General features: G+C 37.8%; 6 protein-coding genes across 11 annotated transcripts in view; 3 read left to right on the plus strand and 3 right to left on the minus strand.

Annotated features, from left to right (window-relative positions):
* Positions 1 to 156: 156 nt before the first annotated feature.
* LOC124178042 (MOB kinase activator-like 3) lies at positions 157 to 2,499 on the minus strand. 2 transcript variants are annotated; one of them, XM_046561130.1, is made up of 5 exons: positions 2,224 to 2,499; positions 1,793 to 1,943; positions 1,459 to 1,686; positions 1,268 to 1,383; positions 157 to 1,182 (listed from the first exon to the last, which is right to left on the minus strand). In XM_046561130.1, exons 1-5 carry the CDS (start codon positions 2,266 to 2,268, stop codon positions 1,009 to 1,011), a joined length of 714 nt encoding a protein of 237 aa, XP_046417086.1. In that variant the 5' UTR covers positions 2,269 to 2,499; the 3' UTR covers positions 157 to 1,008. The 2 variants fall into 2 exon arrangements, with proteins under 2 accessions (XP_046417086.1, XP_046417085.1); XM_046561129.1 differs by having other exon boundaries at positions 2,206 to 2,499.
* On the plus strand, positions 2,392 to 5,474 carry LOC124177405 (gamma-butyrobetaine dioxygenase-like). The gene is made up of 9 exons (XM_046559735.1): positions 2,392 to 2,439; positions 2,507 to 2,529; positions 3,290 to 3,419; positions 3,513 to 3,904; positions 3,996 to 4,130; positions 4,202 to 4,307; positions 4,408 to 4,610; positions 4,714 to 4,880; positions 4,943 to 5,474. Exons 1-9 carry the CDS (start codon positions 2,392 to 2,394, stop codon positions 5,110 to 5,112), a joined length of 1,374 nt encoding a protein of 457 aa, XP_046415691.1. The 3' UTR covers positions 5,113 to 5,474.
* On the minus strand, positions 5,272 to 7,114 carry LOC124178038 (lethal(2)neighbour of tid protein). The gene has a single exon (XM_046561118.1). It carries the CDS (start codon positions 6,955 to 6,957, stop codon positions 5,647 to 5,649), a length of 1,311 nt encoding a protein of 436 aa, XP_046417074.1. The 5' UTR covers positions 6,958 to 7,114; the 3' UTR covers positions 5,272 to 5,646.
* Positions 7,115 to 7,216: 102 nt separating this feature from the next.
* On the plus strand, positions 7,217 to 9,959 carry LOC124178041 (mesencephalic astrocyte-derived neurotrophic factor homolog). 5 transcript variants are annotated; one of them, XM_046561123.1, is made up of 5 exons: positions 7,217 to 7,475; positions 8,136 to 8,249; positions 8,610 to 8,734; positions 8,886 to 9,027; positions 9,133 to 9,959. In XM_046561123.1, the coding sequence occupies exons 1-5, from the start codon at positions 7,232 to 7,234 to the stop codon at positions 9,306 to 9,308; spliced, it is 801 nt and encodes a 266-aa protein (XP_046417079.1). In that variant the 5' UTR covers positions 7,217 to 7,231; the 3' UTR covers positions 9,309 to 9,959. The 5 variants fall into 5 exon arrangements, with proteins under 5 accessions (XP_046417079.1, XP_046417080.1, XP_046417083.1 ...); XM_046561124.1 differs by having other exon boundaries at positions 7,217 to 7,442; XM_046561127.1 differs by having other exon boundaries at positions 7,401 to 7,556.
* Positions 9,960 to 11,104: 1,145 nt separating this feature from the next.
* Positions 11,105 to 15,726, plus strand: part of LOC124178035 — a 108,550-nt gene continuing 103,928 nt past the window's right edge. The window contains exon 1 of the mRNA XM_046561111.1: positions 11,105 to 11,474. The gene's annotated coding sequence lies outside the window, so the exon portion shown is untranslated. The remainder of the gene's footprint in view (positions 11,475 to 15,726) is intronic.
* On the minus strand, positions 11,469 to 14,773 carry LOC124177406 (glutamate receptor 2-like). The gene is made up of 7 exons (XM_046559736.1): positions 14,525 to 14,773; positions 14,329 to 14,423; positions 14,032 to 14,205; positions 13,627 to 13,862; positions 13,337 to 13,554; positions 12,238 to 12,479; positions 11,469 to 11,856 (listed from the first exon to the last, which is right to left on the minus strand). Exons 1-7 carry the CDS (start codon positions 14,771 to 14,773, stop codon positions 11,610 to 11,612), a joined length of 1,461 nt encoding a protein of 486 aa, XP_046415692.1. The 3' UTR covers positions 11,469 to 11,609.

Raw genomic sequence — 15,726 nt, forward strand, 5'->3', positions numbered from 1 at the left:
GAATGTAATCTTCCTCAAAACCACTCCAATAAATTCCTTATAATTTATTATAAGAAAAATTTTCATTTGTTGCAAATTACTTCGTAGGATTAAAGTTTGAGCAATGGTAATTATTTTTGCAATCTTGGTGAATGAATAAATCAATTATATTATGTATAAGTACATGTATATTTGTGCGTTACATCACGATAATATGAGACTGATACAAAATTAAATACCCCCAAAAGGAAATTCATATTTGAGAACGTAGGAAGTGACGAAGGAAAAAAAAACTATTACAGTTACAGTACTATTACAGTTTTTGATTCAATACTGACTAGAGTAATTAAGTTGATACAAATCAATAACAATAAATCACTGTCGAAAACAACAAAATGACACTAACAATTTCAATTGACAAAAGGCAAAGCGAAGCACAGTAAATACTAAATGCTTAATTATACGTAAATGCGAAGATAGTATATCAAAACTTTAGTACATCAACAATATCACGATTGATGACCAATTATTATGCATTTATTTATTATTTTGCATTGCCAAGATTTTTTAGGTTCACAATTCATTAACTTGTATCCGTTATATATTTATATTTTGAAACTAAACGCTAAATGTTGTACTCTCCATTATTTACGTCTGTTATTATTGCATGGTTGTTAGATAATATAACAAATGATTCAAATGACACAGGGGGTGGAAATGGCAAATGCATAATGACAATGGCTTCGATTATTGCTCTTGAATTCTTTATAAATGATTGTGACATGGTCATATGATAATTCATATTTGGGAATTCTATATTCCACCCGCATTAATCTTGTTTTTGTACGAGTACATATAATACGTGAGAAATTTTTAGAGTATCTTGAAGTAAAAATGAACAAAATTGTTCTTATGCTTTTTGATTGAGTTTCATCCTACTCATTAGAACTTATCTACTAAACTTGAGATTTTTGAGTGGGTGGTAATAAATTAATTACCATAATTATTGTATTTACATTTTTGGACAAACTACCTAGCATTAGTGTTGCTAGCAGGAGTACCAGCGTGCGTTGGCGATGACAACGGATCTTTACAAACCTTGGACGTCATCTCCGCTAGTGGTTCCAATTCTTTCGTATTCACCAGCTCAAACTCTGTCACAAAATAGTAGAAATGCTTGTAGCATGTGTTCACATGAGCTTCCTGAAACAGAGAAAAAACAATTCTTGATGAGTGTGCCACAGGTGATGATCATATATATTAAAACACGACAATCGATGGAACTTACGGCTCCTATCGCAACGATTCTGTCAAAATGATGAATGTAAACATGGACGAAAACTCTGAATAAACGAGTCAGTATCTTTCGGCAGAGAGGTACAAACGTTTTAGGGAAAGGAATATCTGTGGGAAAGAAAAAACATGGTTTCAGACGATTATGACACAGGGTTTGGAAGGAACGCTGTTAATTTAAGATACCTGTAGACACAGGAAATATTGTCTCGCAGTTTATCTGAGCCTCTATCCATTCCATGAGCAGACTAACGTATTGAGGAGCAGGCAAAACTGTTGGCTTCTTATATTTATCACCGTCAGCCCATAGGTATTCAAACCTCGCACCCCCACTCATCGTAGGGCAAGAAGCGGAGTCGCAATACTCCGATATCGTCCCATAGATGAGATTGATTCTGTTAAAAAAGTCTACCACTGTAACAAAAACAAATTACAGGAATTTAATATCGCTAATGTTAGAGATTGCAATGAGATATGAATACTGTAAGAACTTATTGCCAGTACATCGATGCATACATACCGTGTACCGCTATCCAATCGTTCAGATCTTCGCCCGGTGGCAATTTGACCACCGATCTCAAGTTGATTCCCGAATTGAGAGAAGCTTGCGCTTGTTTGTGTAGAGAGTACCTCAGCGTACCATATGCAAATTTCTTTTTAGGCCTGAAGGTCTGAAAAGATGTGCAGATAATTTTCTATTGAGATTGAAATTTTTACAGATCTGGGGTGAGGCTGCCCCAGAAATTTGCAATGCAAGCTTAGAAAACGGCAGAATATATATTATCAAAGTTTGCTGGACGTAGAGTGTACGGAAATTATTAAAGGCTTAGGGCGGAGAGGTAGTTTGATAAAGCGATGTTGATTGCGGGCAAAGTTGAGGGTTTGAGGTTATGCTAAAAAGCTGTCAAAATAGGATATCTGTATATTTACTACCTCTAAACGCCGCGTTACCTTTCCTTTCTGGAAAAATTCAACGAAGCCACTTAATGCAGCCATCTTTCACCAGTCGTGAGTGTACAAGTAGCAATAAGTAGTTAATTAAAAAATACTTATGCCAACGTTTACGGCAGGAAAGTTTCGGAAATTCATTTGACGTCGGGCGGAAGGAAGTTGAGGTTGATGCCTCAGCAGTCCCTGATTATAAAGCACTATTATAAGGCTACATTGGTGTGCGTGATTCTTGATTCCCTGGAAACTGATATCGCGACATGCGCGACGATGTACATCCTGCAAGGTTAATAATGTCACAAATCGCAGGTTAACAAGATTAAAGAATCTATCAGCAAGAACCGACCAAATGAAGGCCATTTTGGATTTCGAAAATGCGTCCGCCGGTGCATACATCTCGTGGTCTAATCATGAAATGCGCTACGTCCGTCTTTGGATTCCACGTGTTAAGGGCGGCATTTACTCATCTGAATGTACGGCCGTATGAATCCGTGGACCACAGTCGTGTAGATTACATTCTGTCACAGATAGTATTTTACATTCTGTATCATAAAAAAAATCTCGACCTGGTCAAAGTTTATCTTGGGGGGAGGGAATATCGCTTCAAGAGCATAAGAAGAGAAAAAAATTAATTAGTATTACAACGTTTCGTATTTGCAATATTTTGTTTTCTACTTGAAAAGACATCAGGCCCATAGTCATGCTTACGCATCTTTACTTCTAGCACATATGACGACTATGTGACATCAAATTAGAGATTTAAATTCATTCATTAATTACATGCTACTAGTCCGTCAGTCAAGTTTATCTTAGTGACGAAAATTGATCCCTGTTCAATTCGTCCGTTGAACTTGTGATACCAGGCTGCAAGCACTTCAAATAATTACTCACTGTCGTTGTCGATTCCCTTATCAGCTTTCATTAGTGCAATATAGTTTATTTCTGAAACGAAATTTGGGCAAACTCCTCGGACTGTTATTGCTTATATTTGTAACTGCGATTGGAAATTTTTTTCATTCCTGCTGCTAACTTCACACGGTTTACATTTCGTCATGAATTTTTTCACCAGACTAATATTGACGACTAGTTACGTCACGCGCTGCAAAGTCGTATCTTTGACGTTGCGACGAAAGCATTCCCTAGGAAATCAGCAAATACCGGTTTCAAAACAAAAACGAGTTGCTCTGGGCAATCATGAGGTAATCCTGGGGCGAACTGAAAGTCCTTTTACCTGACAATAAACTCTTTTGTATCCATTGAATTGATAACATCCAGTGTTTTAACAATTTCAGATAAATTCTTTGACTCTATCGCAGAAGCGAGATATTCTTGCTTTGGACACTGACAATAACACTTTAAAATTTCCAACGATATGGCTGAGAGATAATTGCCAGTGTCCAGCCTGTTTCCAGCGACATTCGCAATCACGGACGATAGACTGGGGGAAATTCGATTTTGGAGTTAAGCCATTAAGCGCTAAATTGGTGGAATCTGAACTGACTATTGAATGGTCCGACAATCACAGAAGCAATTTCACTCTCGATTGGCTGATAGAAAGATCATTCACCGAAGAGAAGCGGAAATTATTTAGAAATAAAATTTATAGATTTGAAAGAACCACTTGGGGAGCAGATGAGTTCGGAAAATATCTTAAGAAATTCGATTACAAATCTGTTTTGAATGAGTTAGTATCACCATTATTGTCACACGCAAGTATGCACTTTAGTACCTTTCTTGATTGGCTAATTATTCATTAAATTAAATTTTACTTACAGAGATTCTACCTTACTCAACTGGCTCGAATCTTTGACAAAATACGGTGTTGCTATCGTTACCAACGTTCCAGCCAAAAATAACAGTAATAAAATACTGACAGAACGTGTTGCCTTTACTAGAAGAACTCATTACGGGTAAAATTTAATGTTTATCTGTTTATCTTCCACATATTATGTCACATCAATTTCATTTCTGTTCATTCCAGTGAAGAATTTACTGTAATAGCAAAAGATGGCACTACTAATGTTGCGTACTTGTCATCAACCCTTCCATTACACACAGATTTGCCTTACTACCACTATGCCCCTGGGGTAAGTCTTACATTCGGTTTGCGTAAGAAATGTGTTCGCATTATTGACATATTTTGTTCAAATTAAAACTCCATTTGCATGTTCAACTGATTTCTTTCAGGCAAATTTGTTGCATTGTCTTGTGCAGTCCCAAGGCAAAGGTGGGGAGTCGCAGTTGGCCGACGGGTTCCATGTCGGAAATTATTTGAAATTACATGAACCCGAATCTTATAAAATTTTGACAAAAACTTTGGTCGATTGGAGCGATGTAGGACATGAGAATGGAGACCATTTTCACAGCTTGCATCAAGCCCCGGTCCTCTGGTATTAAAACAATAGTCTTTTTTCCTTCACTGGTGTTTATTACATTTATTGAAAGTGTTTGCATCTTGTTCAAACTTCTGTTATTTTTCGTTTGTTTGTCTAGTGAAGATGAGTTCGGTGATCTTGTAAGAGTGAATTTTAGCCAGCCGCAAAGAGACAGTCATTTTAACGCTCCTCTAGAGCAGGTTATTCTGTGGTACGAGGCAGTTGGATTATTCACCAAGCTCTTGTACAGCCCAGAGAATAACGTGACGTTTAAACTTGCCGAAGGTGAGGTTTTGGACTTTTATCTTATAATGTGAAAATTTATAAAATAATTCTTCTTTATTCAGGCGACATTTTGACTTTTGACAACCTCAGACTCGTACATGGGAGAAGCGCATATGCTGATACTACTGGCAGAGAAAGACTGTTGATCGGATGCTATCTAGATTGGGACGAAATTTATTCTCGGATTAGAGTTCTCAGAAAGCAATTGAAGAGAAGTAAAGAAATGAATTGAATAATGGTCAATAATTACAATGTAACATTTTATTTTCATGAACGATAATATATGTACATTTTTTTTAATGGTAAAAAATTGACTTTGCGATAAAGAAGATCAAGTCATTGTGTTATATCATATCTTTTTTTTACAATATTTTTTTTTTGTAGAACAAAGTACCCGGAATTTGCATCAGCTCTGCTTGTCTTTTTAACTTTGAATGATAATGAAGTGATAAATGAAATTATTCAAGTTTTTATTTGCGATGAATGTGATTTTTGAAGTATCTAAAATCGGCACTAACAGTCATTGATGCAACCTCATTATTTTTCATCTATTTACATCACTCGCAATGCGATTTCAACAAAACTCCAACAATATGCACACATTAAAAACTATCTCACAAGTATATAAAGGTAAATATTCGCTCTCGAATTTGCAGAGAAATTGACATTATTAATTAAAAAAAAATCCTTAAGATAAATTGCTCGACGCATTCTAAATTACATTTGTCTTTGTCACAGAGTTTGACTATTTTTGGTGGAGATCTACCTACCGAGCTTTGGTACCCTTAGCTTTATTATTAGCCAGGGAAAATAAAAGAGCAATGTGGCAAATGTATAAAGCTGCACTGCTGAATATCGTGCTTGGGTAAGTGTTCCAACAGAGTTCAATCACCCCTAAAATAACGATCTTAGTCACAGTTTGGTAACTGGTGCACCAGACGATATAGGGAAGGGTATGAAAGTACCAAACATAAAATTGATAGTGCAATGATCGGCTGAAAACGATGCCAATGAAGTTGGCAGTGAACAATGGAAGAATAAAAAGCTGAGAGGAAGTTGACATGTCGACTTTCTCGTTCCTGCGCAATTGACCTTTCAAGTCTTTCTCAACATGCCTCAACTTGGCATAAGACTTCAAGTAAGTTATCCAGCTGGGTAGAAACCATGCCAGCGCAGCCAAGTGCAGAACGAGAAGCCCGACGTGAAAGTAAGGATTGAGGAACACTTCCTCGGGCAAAAATCTCCAATTCACAGTCCACTTAAATTCGAATACTCTGCCCAAGTTGAAAGCCCCTTTCACATAAGCGATGGGATTACCGTACAGAAACGGCAGACCCAAAACAACTTGCACCGCGGCACAAATAGCGAGCTGAACAACAGTTCTCCGAAATCCCAAAATGGCGAGATAAGCGACGAGCAATGCGGGCGCAAAAAGGAGTATATTCATTTTCACAGAAACAGCGAGACTATAAAATAGACTTCCCAGATGCCAGCGGTTTTCTAAAAATAAATTGATACTCGCGAAGAGGAGAACCATGGCGACAGGATCGTTGAACAGTCTTAGTATGAAGATAGAATGTATCCTGTAAGATGTGGTGCAGATGAGGACGAGCACATATGGCGGAACTTTCTTGGTCTTTGCGTATATCCTGAAGACCAGGACCAGCAGGACGATGTACAGCACAGCGAAAACATACTGAGCCAGCTTGATGTTGGTCCCGTGCGATGTGGCGTAGTACAGCATCGAGTAAAGGTAGACAAACCCTGCAGGGTAGACGAGGGGCCCGGTGTCACCCCGCAGCTTGGAGTAGTCCAAGGTCCCGTTGAGGAAGCCCTCAACCTCCTGCATGTAGGCCTTCCAGTCGATCTCCGTGTACCGGACGTTCTGGACGACGAGTATGTTCACGAAGACTTCGAGGATGACGAGGAGGAGGCCGACCAGCGGCAGGCGATTCGGATCGGTCAGTAACGAGCTGATTTCGCTCCATGTCAAATTCGACTGCACCCAGTTGTTTGCAATTCTTCGATATTTTTTCACCCAGTTTAGGTTACCGCTGTTATCCCTTCGCGGCGCCATGATGCGTCGGCTGCTACCGGTTTTCAAAAATCACTTGTTTTTGTTCCACCACCACCGCGTTGTCCACGATGTAAGGAGATGAGGTTTGTTTGTTCCTTCGGCGGACGCATCTTTGTCTCGTTCTAAGCTGACCGTATGGAAGCCATGTTTTAAACGATCTCTATTGCGATCAGTTAAAAATCCAAGATGGCCTCCATACGGTCGGTTTTTAGAGGTGTAGGAACCATTTAGTCTTACACCGTCGTACGTAGCGTACGTTGCTTATAATATCTCTATGGTTGACGTCGATATTAGCGTTATCTGTTGCGCAGACCTGGTACTTCGCAATCCCTCTATCCGCGCGGAAGCCAATCGGTGCAAGTTTCGTCGCCTCTTTTCAGGCCGCGTCGCGACCGGCCAATCGAGAATCGCCAGCTCGCGTATATCTAGAGTTTCGATAGTCAAACGCGTGTTTTTGCATGACAGTCGACGCAGTTCTGACGGCGGTAGGTGGAAATTTTTCTGGAATATTTTCTACGGTAAGAGCACACGCTGTGCATTGACCGCTTCGTCAACTGTCGATAAATCAAATACTACGATATAACAGCCGGCGAAAGACGGTAGGTACGATAATCGTTCGATTTTTTTTACACTTGGCATAAAGTTTTTCTGATTATTCCTTGACGGTGGTTATTTACATCGCATGCCTGAAACGTTGATGGTAGTTTGGTTATGAACACGAATATTTGGCGATAAAAAGTAATAATAATAATAATAATCGTAATATCTAATGGCAATGGTACTTTCATTCTTGTGTAGCTAAATTGCGTCGACCAATCGAATAACGCCAGCTCGGGATTACTCGCTTTTGACAGAACACAACGTGTATATAAAATCGCGTGACGACGGGAATACGGTAAATTTGAGCCAAAGCTTCTTGTCGAATCGATCGTCGTGTAGGATAAAGTTTAAAAAGTGAAATGAAGTAATCAACTTTGAATAAATCCGTGATTTATGACCAGTTGAGACGTCAATATTAGCATACTATCTATTTTTATCATTCGGGAAATAATATGACACGATTCTTTTTGCATTGAAAGATTTTGCCAAATTCATATTCATCATTTTAACAAAAACACAGACAGCTCAGTCTGCTGTTAATAAGTTTTTCAAACACCGTACCCTCTTCATTTATTCAGCCCCAGTCATTCACAGAAGAAGATCAAAAATGAATTCTGCATTGGGATTTGTTCTCCTGGTGTTCATCGCTGTTATCGGAACGGTTTCACCAGCTAAAAAAGACAGCTGCGAAGGTAAGAATTGCTGCAGATTTTTCTTAAACGATCCATCAGTCGGATAATTTTTTCAAGCCTAATTCATGTCTACGTACTAATTTTGTTTAAACATCAGTGTTGAGTTATCTTTTTGCCTTTTCCATATTATCCAGACACGTAAAGAACAAAATTAGACTGAGTAAAATGTTGCTAAAATTAATTTTCTCTTCATTTTTGAGGTTAGTATGTTATATTGGTTTGCAGTTCACTCGTTGTCAGAGGAAAAAAATTTGTTATAATGCGATTCAACAGTGTTGTCAATGCCACTACGTAATTTTCATTGAACATGTCACTTTAATTTTTAGTTCTTAATCCGAATTGTTTTTGTCTGTTCATCAGTTTGCATAGCAACGGTGAAGAAGTTTGCTGATACTTTGGACGAGGCCACTAAATCAGACACAAAAAAGATTGAAGATGCATTCAAGAAATTCTGCAAAGACACAAAGTCAAAGGAAAACAGATTTGTAAGTTGAGATTAGGATTGCAAGTTCTTGATTTGACCCTATTGACCCTAATCCTCCAGTCTATGTTCAATAAATCTCTTTATAGAGACGATTCACGTATTTCTTTTTCTCACGGCTTTATGCCGCTATATAAATATAACTCTAATTTCAGTGCTACTATTTGGGCGGTCTTGAGGAATCCGCAACTGGAATTCTTGGCGAATTGAGTAAACCACTGTCCTGGTCAATGCCAGCTGAAAAAATTTGCGAGAAATTAATGAAGAAGGATGCACAGATCTGTGATCTGCGTTTTGGTAATTATTCACCATGCACTAAACGAATGTATCTAGCGAATGAAGTTCCTTGTTTTGTCTGTCATTTGGGAATGTGGCTGATGTGAATTGTTTGGTTTATTACAGAAAAGCAAATAGACCTAAACACTGTAGATCTGAAGAAACTGAAGGTGCGTGATTTGAAGAAAATTCTTAACGACTGGGAAGAAACATGCGAGGGCTGCATTGAAAAGACGGACTTCATTCAGCGAATCGAAGAGTTGAAGCCACGGTACTCGAGTAGTCAAAAGACTGAACTTTAAAGAGCTCATCGATTAGAATAATTGCCCGATTCGCATAGCTTTGAGTTTTCTTGGTGTAACAAATAGTGAAGTTAATTAATTAATCGGAATCGAACTTGAGATTCGGAAGAAAAGAACAAACTCAACCCCAATCTTATATGATTTCGCGTTCCATCGTTTACGATAATTTTTATCAATAGCAGAAAGTTAGGTATGCTAAAACGTACCAACTTCGACCAGTTTTCCACCAAATATTTAATTCCGTTGCGACAATATCAGCTGGTACTTTTATTTACCCAAGGGCAGATAGCTTAAAACTTGAAACGACGAGCCAAATAAATTACGTGTTTATTCTATCATTGTATAGATTAAATATCATTGATGTATGAACTGAGAGTTTAAATGTACGAAATTTTCCTATTTGATATATCAATCGATCATTGTTCATCATTCTCAGCTCGTCGCTTCGCTTATAAAGTTTTCAGACGATGTTAAAGTTTATTTAAACTGTATAATTAAATCTTCGCAATCATCAAGCGTCGATCATGAGAAAAAGAAAGATATTCCCAATGCCAAATACCAATGCACAGGAATGACTGTTTATTAGTAGTAATATTAATAATGATAATTTTAATTATAATAAATAATTATTACTGTTTGTAAAAAAAAAAACATGAAAAAAACGATAATACAGCTGTGTCGTATCTATGTATTTATGAAATGGCTCTCATTGATGGACCGGGGATGAATTAAATATTGAAATATTTATAACAATTCAAATAATCTTCATTTTGCCAGATTATTTATTATCGTTATCATTTTTTTCATTTTCTGATACTTTGCAGAGTCACGATTGACGTAAAATTTGGTCTTAGTTCTCTGAAAATGTAGAATGTATCAATAACGATCAAAAGTTTTAACCATTTTCAAGCACAATCGCAATCAAATCAACAGTAGATCATAAGTATGTTTGACAGTGATATCAGTAATCTACAGTTACGGTAATTTGCTTTTGACTATGCTTTTGTAAAGGAAGAAAAGGAAAGAAAAGTAATCGTTACATGATCAACTTCTGAATACACAGTTTCTTATTTACACTTTTTCAAATGACTCCACGATCCTTTTTACCTTTTTTTTCCTATCCTAATTAATCCCTTGTGCCAAAAACAAAATATCGTTATTGCTGTCGAAAAAATGTGCCGCATATAATTGCATTTCTCTAGGACAACAGCAATTCAAATTGATTATAAACGTAGAAACAATTTAATAATTGTAAAATCAATTTGAATATTATTGCCGGTCAAATAAAACACGATCTGTATTCCGCAGATCAGCGTTCCGGTTCGTTTCCGCGTTCCCATGTCTAGTTCGAAGACCGCGGTCGGTTCGGTCGCGTCGGAATTTCAAATTTATCAAATTTGCTTTGAAAATACGTCGTGGCTCAACAGCCAGGATCAAACAGCAGGTGAAATATAGCTAGATGAATCCGTGGGACACTTTTGTAGTGCTATCGAGTGTAAACATTCCCGGGTTCGACGCCGGGAAGGAATGTAAACAAAACAAAAGCGTAGCGGTCACGACACGTTCCGGAGCTCGCTTCAGTCTGAACTCGATGCTCAACGCGTTCGCGTCTTGCCTTTGCTCTTGAATGCTCCCTGCATTCTTAATTCGTGGTTTCAATTGCGCAAAAAGATTGCAATTAGTGATTATGTGATTGAATATTGTGAATTGTGAGTGTTATCCGCGCATAATAATCATGCAGAGTTGCGATCGTGTAATCAAACGTTGCAAATCAGAGTCGGAAGAATCGAATGCTAAGCGTCGGTATGTAAAACAAAGCAAGATCGTGAATCGTCTTTTGTCAAACAATCAGTTAAATCTGCGTACCGTACCAGGTACGAGCAAGGTCAATGCATTCGATAAGTCATCGCGTGTGTCCTAATTATTTGTGCCTAAAGTTGTTCGGATCGTCTCATATCGCGATACCGATACAGCCGTGTGCAAAATTGTAATAAAGTTGTGCAGTTTTTATCGAAACGCAGTATGGTTTTTAGAAATTGAATGTGCGTGAGTTATTTCAGTGTTGTGACCGTAGCATCGGATGGAACAGGTCTAATTGGACGGAGTCTCCACCTTCGAATTCCCAGAAGCTCCGCGCAGTAAATAACTCGCCGGGATTCAGAAATGGTAAGTCGAACACGTTCGTTACTCAACATTCTGCCATCTTTTTTCTAATTGTAAGAATTGAATCTACGATGCAGATTTCTTGTCACGTCTCCTATAACGAATGCGCGAATTATTGGAATTATATTTGAGATGTAATCAGATCGGCGGCCTTTTTCCGGCTATAATTATTTGTCGGCGATTAAAATAACGGTAAATTGCGATCTCTATCAGCAGAATAACGAATGACAAAATCGTTGCCCCCAACAGCATCGCGAATATGAGGGAGAGGTGATGAAGAGCGATAGATTCTGACACGCTCGAGTTTGATTCCAGCTTCGAACTCGGCGCTAGCCATATCGATTTCAGACGTTGTATCGCCCCATTTTCGAGTAGTTTCAGTACCCTGCAAATCGACATCCGTTATTAACACCTGAAATTTCGTGTTTTCGAGCAATATTTGACACGAAGATATAACAATTTACGGCTAAGATTGCAATTATATTTAAATCGATAGAACAAAATCCCCTGATTTTTTATTGCAAAATGACGGTCACGTAAACTCCGAATAACCGATAATTCTCGATGTTTCGATTCGATTTTCGTAAAATTTGTTCGTGCGCGAATCTTTCTCCCCGATTTTTATCGTTAGAATTTTTCTCGAACTTTCTTTAGATGTTGGATTATTCGAAAATGTGAAAGGACTTATTTCATTCCCGCCTCTGGTTTGAAATCAATTCCTAGCATATTATTACGACTGCCGCCGCATCATGCATATTTTACGCACCCCGTGTTGATCGCTTTTGTGTGCTTAAATCCGCGAACGAGTCCTCCTGCGACCCAACCGTTGTAGTAATTTTTCCCAACGTATGTCATGTCGCAGAGTTTCGAATTTTTCGCCTCCATTTCGTCCTGAGCTTCGAAATAGGTGTACTTTCCGGTGCAGACTTTCTCGTACGACTCCAAGTCGATTCCTGGACTAAGCCTGTTGCTGTTCATTATCTTTTTGTAAATCGGTCTCATCGATCTCTGTTTCGAAAGAGCAACGACGTCATTCGAGAAATGTAAAATTTTAAAATTTTGCTTTGAAATTTGCAGTCAGGTGAAAGTAGATATGGGGCATTCCGTGTCAACTCGACCAATGATTTTCCCTTACCATTTTTTATTCGCTTCTGGATTTTTTGTTGTACTAAAAAAAAAAAAAATGAAAAATAATCACTCCACCATGGGATGGGCGTCAAAATGATCGGAATGGAAAGTGAGATTTTTTCAGATCTTTAAAAAATGCCGTGTTTTTGTATTAGTTTTGAATAACGGTAAAAAATTCGCGATTGGAGAGAAAAATTAAAAAAAAAAAAGAAAATTCAGGAGTGCTCCTTTGAGACTGGAGAATCGTATACAAAATTGCGTAGAGAATGAAAAACGGTGAGGGAAAATCATTAGTTGAGTTGACATGGAATGTTCTATATACAGAGTATTGATTACAGATTTTTATACCGACATTTTACCGACGCTTAGCCAAGACGCAAACCTTTTTGCAAAAAAGTTGGCAGGATGATTCGATTTCCCCACTTTGACTGACTTATCGATAATCAGATAATTGAATTGCTCGACCTCACTGACAATTAGCCCCTCCTTACCATATTTTCAACCCTAATCTGGTAAAAATTCCTCGAAGGTAAAGTAATTGAATGATCCGACGATCGATAAAGTCAGTCAAAGTGGGAATATCCCCCCACTCTCGAATATTCTAAAAAGAGGTTTGTGTCTTGGGTAAGTGTCGGTAAAATGTCGGTATCGGAATCTATGTCCAGAAATCTCCTCGTACATATATCACAGCGAACAGACGCAATCGCCTCGTAGTTTTTTACTTCAATTAAACGAACCGCGAAAATCGAATAGACGAACGAGTTCTGTTTCACGGCCACTTTGTAGTTCGTATCTCTGTAAAGCGATTCCAGATCCTCAAACGGTGTCTGAAATTCCCGCTGCGTTACGTGCGATATTAGTTTAGAGCTGAACGCGATGATCAGAAGCCACGAGAAAAGGCGAGTCGATAGCAGCAGGATCTTGGCACGCCTTTCGAACAGCGACGGTAGCCAGCCTGAAGGTGAAAAACTGCGTTATTGTAAAGAAATTAGCCGAAAACTGTTATCGCGGTTGCTGCCACGCTCACCTTGGTTACAGTAAATAGAAAATACGTAGAAAAAATTATCTCTCAGGGTGCAGGAGGCCGTATGATCGGCTTCTTTTGTCCCCTTCATCTTCCCCGAGTTTAACGTCTGCTGTAAAAAACTTGCGAAAACCAATACGAAGAAAAGGGCGATTGTCGACATCCACAAGCTCGGTCTGAACAATTCGATCATCCACGTATTGTGATGTTGCAGTTGTTTTCTTACGTACAATCTGTACCTGCATTGATATTATAAATTATAATATGTATGTACTCAGAAAATTAGCAGAGTTATACTTATTAGCGAGATATCTTTCTTTGAAAATTCACCGCTTATTTTAAAAAATTGTTTATTCATCTCACGATGAAAAGCTCCAATTTGTAAGATTATTTTTGATCGATTCGCACCCCGTCATCCACATCGGCAGGGTGAATTGCAAGGCCGTTGTTCGCGATGGGAAGACCACGGTTCGTGGTATTATGTCTGTTTCGTTTCGATAAATGTATCCGATCAGTCCGTCCCACGAACCATTCTTACTTTGAGTCCCGTATTCGTGCTCACTTATCGAAGTGTACCGAATTCTGAAATTTATTCCCAATGTCACGCCTCGATTTCGCTTTCATTAAAAAGGAGAATTGCTGAATTTTTACACGCAGATCTCTTATTTCCATGGTTTTTATTTTCCTTCTCATTCTAATACTCACTTGAAGTTTAAAGTGTCGGCGATAAGTTCCCACACGTCGCCATGCAGGCCACTGGCTACGGTGTTGTTGTTGCGAAAAGTTATAAGATTCTTAATCTGAAAGCGCCGGTATTATTATAAACTACGACTGATGTAAAATTTATCGATCTTATAATCCACGGGCGGGATTTTTAATTATCCAAAAATTTTACGCATACCGGAAATGCGGTGAGCTTTAAAGTTGTACCGTTGAAATTGTAGGCCTCCGTTGATCTGATTTTCGCGATAATATCGTTGTGTAGTTTCGCGAATGATGGGACGTCGAAGATTCTTACAAAATCATTTTTATCATCACTCCATATTACACCGTTGAAACTATCCACGTTGGCAAATTTATTCCCGATAATGAAAACCAGGAGTATAAGAGAAAATAATGTATAATCGGTCGATCGATTGCGGCGATACATATCGACGATGTTACTATTTTAATTTTCATATGTTTTTTTCGTCTCGGTACGAAAGAAGCAAAAAAAAAAAATGTATTTTTTGACCCACGTTTAAATCGCGTCGCTTCTAGCGCGTAACCGCTAATGGTTTTCATTCGCTTTACATCGTCTATTTATCCACACCCGTATAACATTTGTTATCTTTGTACAGGGATATATATATATATATATATACATACATTATATATATATATATATCGTTCTTCGATCTAAATGCATCGCCATTAGCCTTTTGCGTTTTTTTTTTTTTTTTTTTTTTTCCTATTTCGCGCTATTATCCAACGCCGATTATAACGATTGCTCCGCAGAATTTCTATCGACACACGGCAAAGTTATACACACATACGTGCGATATTTTTTATTTTGTTTTTTACCCGAATAAAACCGCGATTTCGTTTTTATTCTCCATCAAAATTTTTTTCTTGGGATTTTGGGATGCCAGTGAAAATATTGCAGAAAGGAAGGCGTGTACAAAAACATTAATTATTTATTATATAAATATCCTGGTTAATTAATGTATAAAGATCATCTTACACGGCTAATAAATCGTTCGTTTATTCGTGTGTTCATTATAGGTGTAATAATAATAATAATAGTCATTTATACATATAGATATGTGCGTGTGTATAGTTTACACATGTCTCATAAATTAATTAAGTCTATATCCGGTTTACACGGAATCAATTTTCTTTTCGTTCGACGCGCATGTCACACGCACACACACATATCTATATACATATATCATATACATTATGTTTCTTACAAAAGAAAAAGATAAATATCATACGTGTATAATGTATGTTTATTTTTTATTTTTGTTTTTGTTGCTTTTTTTTCTTCCTCAATATCAAAACGGGTGTGTAAAAAAACACGTTTTATAACGTGCAAATCGACGTCAGTTTCAATTGTCATTG

The sequence above is a fragment of the Neodiprion fabricii genome, chromosome 3, assembly GCF_021155785.1.
Source record: "Neodiprion fabricii isolate iyNeoFabr1 chromosome 3, iyNeoFabr1.1, whole genome shotgun sequence".
In the NCBI taxonomy this organism is placed as follows: Eukaryota; Metazoa; Arthropoda; class Insecta; order Hymenoptera; family Diprionidae; genus Neodiprion; species Neodiprion fabricii.

What these genes read in the sequence shown, in the direction of transcription:
- LOC124177405 (XM_046559735.1), top strand. Translation starts at nt 2,392, where the DNA reads ATGCCTCAGCAGTCCCTGATTATAAAGCACTATTATAAGGCTACATTG. An exon ending in ACTATTATAAGGCTACATTG is followed by an intron (nt 2,440 to 2,506) that starts GTGTGCGTGATT and finishes ACATCCTGCAAG; the next exon opens with GTTAATAATGTCACAAATCG. An exon ending in GACGTTTAAACTTGCCGAAG is followed by an intron (nt 4,881 to 4,942) that starts GTGAGGTTTTGG and finishes TTCTTTATTCAG; the next exon opens with GCGACATTTTGACTTTTGAC.
- LOC124177406 (XM_046559736.1), bottom strand. Translation starts at nt 14,773, where the DNA reads ATGTATCGCCGCAATCGATCGACCGATTATACATTATTTTCTCTTATA. An exon ending in TTCTATTTACTGTAACCAAG is followed by an intron (nt 13,555 to 13,626) that starts GTGAGCGTGGCA and finishes TTTCACCTTCAG; the next exon opens with GCTGGCTACCGTCGCTGTTC. An exon ending in TCGTCTATTCGATTTTCGCG is followed by an intron (nt 12,480 to 13,336) that starts GTTCGTTTAATT and finishes CTTTCGAAACAG; the next exon opens with AGATCGATGAGACCGATTTA.
- LOC124178038 (XM_046561118.1), bottom strand. Translation starts at nt 6,957, where the DNA reads ATGGCGCCGCGAAGGGATAACAGCGGTAACCTAAACTGGGTGAAAAAA.
- LOC124178041 (XM_046561123.1), top strand. Translation starts at nt 7,232, where the DNA reads ATGGTTGACGTCGATATTAGCGTTATCTGTTGCGCAGACCTGGTACTT. An exon ending in TTTCTGGAATATTTTCTACG is followed by an intron (nt 7,476 to 8,135) that starts GTAAGAGCACAC and finishes TCATTTATTCAG; the next exon opens with CCCCAGTCATTCACAGAAGA. An exon ending in AGTCAAAGGAAAACAGATTT is followed by an intron (nt 8,735 to 8,885) that starts GTAAGTTGAGAT and finishes CTCTAATTTCAG; the next exon opens with TGCTACTATTTGGGCGGTCT.
- LOC124178042 (XM_046561129.1), bottom strand. Translation starts at nt 2,268, where the DNA reads ATGGCTGCATTAAGTGGCTTCGTTGAATTTTTCCAGAAAGGAAAGGTA. An exon ending in CGATTGGATAGCGGTACACG is followed by an intron (nt 1,687 to 1,792) that starts GTATGTATGCAT and finishes TTTTTGTTACAG; the next exon opens with TGGTAGACTTTTTTAACAGA. An exon ending in AATATTTCCTGTGTCTACAG is followed by an intron (nt 1,384 to 1,458) that starts GTATCTTAAATT and finishes TCTTTCCCACAG; the next exon opens with ATATTCCTTTCCCTAAAACG.